General features: G+C 41.2%; 1 protein-coding gene across 2 annotated transcripts in view; it reads left to right on the top strand.

Annotated features, from left to right (window-relative positions):
• Positions 1-62: 62 nt before the first annotated feature.
• Positions 63-9,990, top strand: part of AKAP8 (A-kinase anchoring protein 8) — a 57,160-nt gene continuing 47,232 nt past the window's right edge. Inside the window, exon 1 of one of the 2 annotated variants that reach the window (XM_072601180.1) lies at positions 63-163. In XM_072601180.1, the coding sequence (XP_072457281.1) occupies positions 91-163 (73 nt within the window). In that variant the 5' untranslated portion in view covers positions 63-90. Of the gene's footprint in view, positions 164-895; positions 1,076-9,990 lie in introns of those variants that run through there. The other variant, XM_072601181.1, reaches the window with a different exon arrangement.

Raw genomic sequence — 9,990 nt, 5'->3', positions numbered from 1 at the left:
GGGGAAGGAGGCGGTGTGTGGAGCAGCCAATAGCCTTTCGGCGAGTGAGGGGGGGGTGGAGAGGAGGAAAAGAAAAAGCTGGCTTAGCGCATGCGCAGTGCTGCTGTCGAGGAACAGGAACTCTTGGCTGACCGTAGACTCAACATGGAGACGGGATACGGAGGTGGGTCCAATAGGAGGGACTTAGCGGGGGCAGGCAGGACTCTGTTCTCCAAGCTCCCTAACCGGGCAGAGATGCGAGGCACGCCAGGGGTCGTCCGAGCGCGGAGGGAAGGAGGTGTCGGGGTTATGTCAGCATTAGGGAAAATTTATCCTACTAGGGGTGGGGGGGGAGGGATTAATCGGCTTTCTGATTGGTAGGGATGGCTGTCTCTCCGCCGGACCTCGCTGTGGATTGGCCGGCTCTGCGCCGAGGTGGCCTGGCTGCCCTGGCCGGGCCTTATTGCCTGAGAGCTGAGCGGCGGGGAAGGGAAGGGGATGTGCCGTGGCTTGACTGAGGAGCTACTCCAACCGGTGAAGTTTAGCGGCCTAGGCCGTCCTCTGCCCTCGCCGCGGGCTCAAATGGACGCCTCCCCTTTCTGGAAGCGACACAAAATGGCGGCTGCCGAAGGCCCCGCCTTCGAGGCCGACTCCGCCCCCTTCACGTGTCTCCTTCCGCGTGCTGCGGGTGTCAACGGGAGACCCGAGAGAACCGCTGGCGCTTTGGCTAGATAGCAGTTAAGGGGCTTGCCCGGGGTCACATAGCTATTCGTCGTCTGCGGCCTTTTATTTTGAGTAGATACCTAACTTTGCTTAAAGGCTTGCCCTGCCTTTCACGTGTTACCTCATGTTTTCTTCTCGATCTCCCACCCCTGCCCCGCCCCCTGTACCTCGGGGTAGGTTCTCGTTATCCCCATTTTTGAATGGGGAAGGTGTAAGGCCTCGCCCGGGACCGCGGAGCCCGGAAGTGTCTTAGGCTGGACTTGAAGTCGGGTGTCTCAGACATGGTATATTTTCTGCGCTCTGGTTCGATCCAAAAGACACCAAGCCCTCCGCTCCAGTGCTGGGGTTGAAGGAGTGGGGACCACGATGAAAAGTGAGAATAAACGTGATATGTTGAGTCAGAAAGAAAATTGTCATGTCTGGAATGGGGAGGATTTCTGTAATTGTTAGAATAAAAGGTCAGGTATTGAAGACAGGTAAAGGAGGAGCTTGAATGCCAGCCTTAATCAGAATTTCTGGGAATAGATTTAAGTTAGTAGAAATAGAGCGAGATCCTCTAGTCCCATTTTGCACGTGAACAGACTGAGGCAGATAATTAAAAGGCTTGTGCAGGGTCACAGGCTGGATTATATTATACTAATACCAAATAATTTTCTCTGGAGGCATGGGGAGATTAACTGGGTTATATCATAAAAACCTCTTGAAGTAGGGTGGTACCTGAGTTGTGCTTTGAAGAAGGTAAGGGTTATTCTTTGAAGTTTGGTTGGAGGCAGATAACATAAAGCCAGTGTGGTAGCTAGGAAAGTTTTCAATTCAAGTCTTCTTTCCTCCAAAGCCAGCTACCTATGGACAGTGCCACACTGCCTCTTTACAATATAGGCAAAAGAATAATCAGAAGACAAGTAATTCACTTAAAAAGAGACCCAGCAATGTAATCCTTGGCCTAAAAGTTTTAGTGTAAAGAGTACAAGTTTGGGAGTCAGAAGACATGCATTTAAATTTCAGTTCTGTGGCTTGTCATCTGTGTGTAGTTTTGGGCAAATTATTTAACCTCTGAGCTTCAGTTTCCTAATCTGAAAAATGAGAAAGTTGGACTAGACCATTGGTCTCAAACTCAAATAGAAATGAAGCCATTAAATATGTAAGAATCCCTTTGTGCTGCATATTGACTTAGAAAACCATATATTAACATTGTTTATATTCTATTGTATTTTATTTTGTTAAATATTTTACAAATTAATTTTAGTCTGGTTCTTGCTCCTAGAAGGTATGTGTTTTGATGCCTGTAAACTAGATGACTTTGAAAGTCATCTCCACCTCTTAAGTATATAATCCATTGACTTATGTGTGGAATGACCCCCTTAATAAGATTAGTCTTGACCAAAAGAGTAAAGAGGAAAGATATTATTCAGCTTTCTTGAGAAAGGGCATTCCTGCCTGCACTCAAGAAGTCGATGGCTGAGGAGGGCAAGGGTGTGCCCTGCACTACAGTTTTTATAAACCCTGACCACAATACCCCCACCCTAACCCCCTTCCTCTTAGCCCATTGGCTGGGCTTTGAGGGTACAATCCATCCATGGAAAATCTACCCCAGCAACAAAGAATAAGTGTACAAGAGTAATTTTTAGAAAAAGGGGGGGATATGAGAGTGAGCAACTCCTGTTCAAGGACTGTCATGTAACATGGCGTAATTGTCTAAGAAAGGAGATAAAGGGGTGAGTAAAGGCAGTCTGAGAGCAGGCAAAAAGCAGTCTCTGTCAGGGACTATCTCATAGCACAAAAAAATTTTTAAGAAAAACAATATTGATCAGTGTCTCAGGGCTGGGTGAGACAAACGGGCTGACACAAGGAACCCCTGAGGGGTCTTCACTAAATTACCTATTCTACTTCCTGAGAGTATATGTATACCTGTTCCACTCACTTGTAAGTCTGTATACAAATATAAACAGAATGGGCACTAAACAAGGTAAATGAGTTAATGATGCAGAAAAGGTATATTTGGTTTCAGAAGTAGCATTGTGAACTCATTGTTGGAATAAGGTACAACATATGATAGTGAGAAGAAATTTTAAATCCTTTGGAAATTATGGGTTACCTCCAAGATCAAATATAAAATGTACTGTTTGGCATTTCAAAGCCCTCTCTTACTTTTCTAGTCGTTTTACTCCTTAGTCCCTGACCTCCTGACTGTTCCACCAACAAGGCCTTCCATTTCAACTCCAGGCAGTTTTTCTGATTGGTTCCTGTGTTTGGAATACTCTCCCTCCTTAACCCAGCCTCCTGATTTCCCTGCCTTCATTTAAGTCAATTAATCAGTTGTCCTAACTAAAATCCCATCTCTTAATGGAAGCCTTTCCCAACCCCTCAATTCTTGTGCCTTCCTTGTTAATTATTTACTATTTATCCTGTATATATTTACTATATATCCTGTTTTGTTTTGCATATATTTGTTTGCTTTTTGTCTTCCTCCTATTAGATTGTAAACTGTTGAGGACAGGGACTTTTTTTTTTAATCTCTTTTTGTATATCCATCACGTAGCGCTGTGTTTTGCACTTGGGGTGCTTAATAAAAGTTTATTGATTGATTGAGCCAAAGTGAAGAATTGGTGGGGTGGTATTTGAATCCATGGGAGTTGATAAGATTACTAATTATATTAGCACTAATTCTTGCCAATTCTTCCTCATTGTTGGTAATAAACAGAAATTGGAGGTCTCTTGTGCCCAGTAACCTACTGCCTAGTGTGGAGGGAATGCCTCTTTTATTTTGGGTCACCAAACCATTTTAGCCTCCCTTACCACAAATGGGTGGGGTTCGCTGGCATTCAATCCTTTTTTCCATCATTGAGCTTAGTTAAGAGTGTAGAGACCTAATTCTACTCCTTCTCAGGGTTCTTAGACTCTATATTTGGAAGTACACTCACTCCAGAACCAACTGCTACATGTGGAAGTACCGTTCTTTTCATACTTTCCATGTTCTTGCACTTGGAAAAATCTGGTTCCCTCCAAAAGATGTAGGATCCCTGGTTACTCTTTTCAGACCAGATATTCTTTCTTTTATGACCCTGAAGGAGTAGCAGGTATACTCCTTACTGCCACTTGAACCTCCTTTCACCATTGCTCAGCAGTCTGTACCACCTTGACCAGATCTTTGCTACAGGTATCATCTGACCTCCAGACTATATTATCATCCCATTTCTCATTTCTTTTTCCTATGGTACCTGTATTACACTTTTTTTTTTTAAAATCCACCCACATCCTGCACCCTCATACTCACTATGTTGCATTAATGTCCACTTGAACAACTGGCCTCTCAGTTTATTACATTCTTCAGTTCCTATGGCTTATATCTTCATCCCCCACAGTGTGATTATGCCCTGGATCTCACTTGCCCATAAATGTCTATGATCTTAAACTCTAAAATTCTCTCTTAGTTAAATTCCTGTTAGTTCATCTCTTTCTTCATCTCAAAACTCCTCTAAAACTATTTTTAGTCCTCATTGGAACTACCAGCCCCCATCTCCTCATTGTTCTTTTAGTTTATCCTCTCTGCTGTAGCTTCACTTTCCTTAAGACTACATAGATCTTAACCCAGTACTTAGGGATAGGGCTTAGATCTTGTAATTTCATTGGTATAGAGAAGTGCTATATAGGTCAGCCCATTATCCACAATGCATAGTCTCAGAGAATTGCCAAGAGCAGTGGTGTTAAACTCTTAATAGAAACTGATTCCTTACAGGTGCATATTAACTTGGAAAACCAGAAATGAACACTATGTTGTATATTTATTTTGTTAAACATTTTCCAGTTACATTTTAATGTAGCTAGGGTTGCACTCTAAAGTTTGACACCTCTGGCATAGATCACTAAGAGGTTCATGTTAATAGACTTGCCCAGGCTCACAGACCTGAATGTGTCTGAGACAGACATCCTTTCAGCTCCAAGGCGGTTCTCTGTTCATGCAATATCTATCATTAGCTAATTAAATTAGATAAAATCCTCCACTTGAGCGCTATACCAACTCCACCTCGAGAGTTAACCCCTACCTTTTGCCTCCTCCTATTCTTGCCTGCTACTGAAGTCACCAGAAGACTGCCACTCCTCATTTATGTCATCTAATATCAGCTGAGCCCTCACTGTTACAAAGCAATCTTTTTATTCCCTGATCAGCCTTGTTAGTTTTTTTAATTGCATTTTTATCAGTCTCTTCTTCTGATATCACCTACATTTCCCAAAGAATTTTTTAAAAGAGGAAAAACAATTTAACAAACCATACTAATGTATGAAAAAGTCTAACATATATAGTGTTTCAAAAAAGAATGAAGAAATTCTCTCTCCTTTTTCTTCTCCCTTCTTTGGCACCAAGGTTGGTCATTATAATTTAACAGCATGCAACTTCGATTATTTTTGTAGTTGATCATTCCATTTTCTTTATTGTAGTCCTTGTGTATGTGATTTTCTTGGTTCTACTTATTTCACTTTGTATCAGTTCATATAAATTTTCTCATGTTTTTATTTCTAACGGCATAGTAGTACAGCATTATATTAACATTGTTAAGCCTTTCCACAGTAGAGGGGCATCTACTTTGTTTCTAATTCTTTGCAACTACAAAAAGTGCTGCTATAAATATATTGGTGTATATGGAGCTTTTATTTTTGTCATTGATCTTGTGATGTCTTCCCAGCAGTGAAAGCTCTGGGTCAAAGGCTGTGAACATTTGAATTACTTTCTTTTCATGATTCCAAATTCCTTTCCAGACTGGTTGGACTAATTTCATAGTTCCACTATTGGGCCATTTTTCCACAACCTTACTATTTCCATCTTTTTTCATCTTTACCAATTTTCTGGGTGTGAGGTGAAATCTCAGAGTTGATTTACATTTCTTTTATTTCCTAATTGACTTTCTCTCCCACTCAGCTCAGTAACTGTTGCAGACTTTCACTGCTCTCCTCACTCGCTTCACATAAAACCTTTTTACCTCAACCTAGAAAATTGAGGTCATCTACTGGGGAGCTCCCTCTTTCCTCTGTTCAACACTTCAAATTATCCCCCACTCTTTTCTTCTTTATTCCAGACTTCTGCCAAAGAGTTTTATACTCTCAAGAGATTGACCCTTTGATTATTCCCATTGCTTTATGTTTAACCTATCTACTGATTTCCTTCCTATTAATCTAGTCTCTTCTATCCTTATACAGCATATACAGTGTTCTTCGTTGACCTTGTCATCTCTTCATTGTCTTATTTCTCTTTTCCCTTTTAGAAAGAGACTTTTATTAAAGGTTATCTAAAACTTGTAGCTTCTATTTCCTCGTCTCCCAGTTAATTTTCTGACTTCTGTAATTTGGCTTCCAGCCCCACCACTCAAATGAAACTGCTCTCTCTCCAAGGTGAACAGCAGCCCTTAACTGCTGAATCTCTGGCCCCAATCTCCTCGATTTCTCTGTCGGTTTTGCAGTGTTTTCTTCTCCCTTGGTTTTTGTAATGCACCCTCCTTGTTCTCTTCCTTCTTGTCTCACTGTTCTTCCCTTGTCTCCTTTACTGAATCATGATTCATTTCCCAACCTTTTAACATGGGTATAAATAACCCAGAGCTTTGTTCTGGGTCTTTCTTTACTCCATTCTCTCCCTTGGAGATCAAATCAGCCTGTTTGTTCAAATATCATGTTTAATATATCTCCTGAATTCTGGCTAGTCATACATTATCAAGTTCCTACATATGTCTAAAATGTAATTTAATGTCTCCTCCCTGAAACTCATATCTCTTTCTGCTCAGGGTCCACCATCCATCTTCCATCCAAGTTTATGTCCTTGGAGTCCTTTCTGTCTCTCTCATGTGCTGTATTAGTCAGTTGCCAGGTCTTGTCAAATCTGCTTGTACTACATCTTGTATGTCCTCATCTCTTCACTCACATCACTGCCACTCTTATTTCTTTCTAGGATTATCATAATGGTCTCCTAATTGCTTTCAGGAAGATAGGACTTCATGAGGAAGAAATAATGTGTAATCAGCCTGGAAAGAGAGATAGGAATCAGATAATAAAGGACTTTAAATGCCAAATAGAAAAATTGTTTAAAAAAAAAAGTTTATCTATGGATAGATACCTTAAGCTTCTTGATCAGGGGAACGACATGAGCAGACCTGTGCTTTAGGAAAATGAATTTGTCAGTTCTTGGGAAGAGGAATTATAAAAGGGAAAGATTGGATGCAGAGACTAATTAGAAAGCTATTACAATGCTCCAGATGACAGGTGAGGAGGGCCTTACTGTAATTTGATTATCAGAATATTTGTGTTTTTTATGTTGACCGTTAGGCACTATTTCTGAGGAAAGACACAGACAAGCTGTAGAGTGTTTAGAGCATGTCTATCAGGATGGTAAAAGGGATGGATACTATGCCCAGTGAAAGAACTTAGCCTAGAGAAGACTTGGAAGGACAAGATAGTTGTCTTCAGGTGTGAAGGAAGGACTGATAGCAGTTCCGTTTGATCCTACATGGCAGATTTGAGTGCAATGGGAAAAAGCTCTAGTGTTTCAAATTTAGGCCCTCAATGTAAGGGAATATTTTTCTAGCAATTAGAGCATCTTTCTCTGGGAAAGGAAGTGAGCTTCCTTCACTGTAAGTCTTTAAGTAAAGATTGGATGCTCACTTGTCAGGGGTCCCTTAGAAGGATTCTTTTTCATTTATATTCTGTACTGTGGACTCATTGGCTTTGAGGCAGGTCCCTTTCAGTTTGGACAATCTGTGATTCTACTGGTTACTGTAGGAGGTAGACCACAGTGTTCCTTTACCTCCGTGGTATTATAATCTCATAAGGTATCAGTCCAATAAAGGGGAGAGGCACATACAGGCAGTTCCCAGCTTATCATTTTTGTTATAAATAATGGGTTTGTTTAGAACCAGTAATGCACTGCTAATAATGTTTTGTCCCTTAATAACAATGTCAAAAATTCTGGTTAGTCTGCCAATTGAACTCATTGAATCCAATGTAACTTTTTGAGGTGGGTGACCCATATAGTTTTGATAGCCCAAGTGTGGAGTTCTTTCTCCTGAGCCCTGGTATCAGGTCTGAGAGAGGGTATTACTTATGGTGTAGTAGCTATTTCTGTGGATGGATTATTCCTTCAGAATTGGTGTAAATGCCAAGACTTCCTGCACTCATAGCGATTCTAGGTTCTTGTAGCTGAGAGCTCTGTGTTGTAGGGAAGGAGGAAGAGAGGAGGATTTTTTCTTTCCTTTTTCTAGAATCAGAAATGACTTCAACTAGGATTTTGAAATGCACAATTTATCAGTCCTCTTGCTTTCCTTTTACATGATTTCTAGATTTCTGAGAGTCCCGTTTGTGATCTCTTGCTTCCTTAAACTACTATAGCCTACCTGTCTATGTCTGAGCTCTCCCACCAAGTGCATATTGCAGCCCTCCTACTGCTACAGTGATCTCATTTCTCTTAAGTCAAATGTTGGTATTTTGGAGAGCAGCCAAACTTACCCATTATTCTTCTCTTGAAGCAGAACAGGTGCTGGGCCGTGAGGTCAGAAGAACTGGGTTCAAATCCTGTGTCTGACATTTACTCTCTGTATAATCTCAGTCAAGTTACCAAACTTTCTTGGGTTTCATTTTCCTCATCCATAAAATTAGAAATTGGACTTAGGTAACCTTTGGGGTCCCTGCTAAGCTCTACATCCCTGGTCTTTAATGAGGGGAGCGCAACACAATGAATGTTCACCTTGTCACACTTCTATACAGCATTCATCATAGACACCATGTAGTCATAGTGAATGTCTGACGATGGGTCATCCGCTCCTCCTTTCCCATTTCTCCCATCAGCTAATATTGGTTTTTCAGCAGCCCTAGGAAAAGGACAGATTGACTACCATGTGAAGTGACTACAGTGAAGTTTTGTTCTGTTTTTAAATCATGTTGAAGTATTTACCAAGAGTCAGGAAGAGTGTGAGATTTCCCTTCTTTACCATTCATCCTGATGCTGAGGGAGACAGGAAACAATGACTTGAATTGGTGTTATAGTGGAAAGAACACTTGCTTTGGAGTCATTTGACTTGGGTTCAAATCCTACTTCTGATTCTTAATACCTTCTTGGTCTTGAGGAAATGGTCCCTTTTCCTCATCTGCAAATGAAAGGAGGTAGTATTTTGTTCATTTGTTTCAGTCCTGTCTGACTCTTCATGACGCCATTTGCGGTTTTCTTGGCAAAGATGCACGAGTAGTTTGCCATTTGCTTCTCCTGCTTATTTCACAGAAACTGAGGCAAAGTTAAGTGACTTGCCCAGGATCACACATCTCGTAAGTGTCTAAGGTCAAATTTGAACTCTGCAATGTGAGTCTTCCTGACTCCAGGCAGGGTGCTCTGTGCACTATGGCTCCACCTAGCGGTCCATCATCTAATCTCATCACCATGTTGCTAACTCAAGCCTCAACTGACTCTACCTCCCTCAGCCTTCTCTGTCTTCTGATTAGAAGGCTGGTGAGTTGAGTACCAAACTCCTTATAATTTCTTCCTTTATTTATAAAGAACCTGGACTTTCCTACCCACTGCACTCTGTATCTGCTGCCCTACCTGGTTCCAACTCCATAGAACAAGATGTCCCTGTGCCTGTTACCCACTGTGCTTTTCTGCCACATTTTGTATATGTCTCCCCCTATTTGTTTGTAAGCTCCTTAAGGACAGAGACTGTGTTTTTATTAATTATATCCCCTTCACTTAGCACAGTGCTTGGCCCATAGGAGGTGTTTAATATATGTTTATTGGATTTATTGAATTAGATGTCACTTAAGCCTCAGTTTCCTCTTCTGTAAAAAGAGAGGGTAGTACTAGATAGCCCTTCCAGCTCTGATCCTCTGATCCATCATGTCCTTGATATGGTTTGTATTGACTTTGTGATTAAAGGAAGGCTTTAGCGTGCTTCAGTAGCACATCTGATGTAGGCAGGTACCTGAACTTAGATTGCTGACAGTAATAGATATACACCGGACTTTTTTTTAAGAATAAGAGAAACCTGACTGGGTATGTTTGTGATAATCGTATTTGTATTGTTGAGATTTGAGGTCCATTTCCATCACTACCATGTAGTCAGGATTCAGGCTTTCTCAAAAATGTGAATTTTACTTGAATATTTTAAAAAATCTGTGATTTTATCCATTCACTAAGGAGTCCAACTCCTCAGGGGTTGCCATGGCTGAAAAATTCATCACCTGGTAGTCTATCTTCGAGTAATGACCGTGTATGGCAGCACCTAGGTAGAGTCTGTTGTCTGTTACTTGAAGCCTTCCGGC

The sequence above is a fragment of the Notamacropus eugenii genome, chromosome 4 (assembly GCF_028372415.1).
Source record: "Notamacropus eugenii isolate mMacEug1 chromosome 4, mMacEug1.pri_v2, whole genome shotgun sequence".
Lineage (NCBI taxonomy): Eukaryota > Metazoa > Chordata > Mammalia > Diprotodontia > Macropodidae > Notamacropus > Notamacropus eugenii.
Note: the sequence above shows the minus strand (reverse complement) of the source record. Positions and strands in the feature narration are given on the sequence as shown.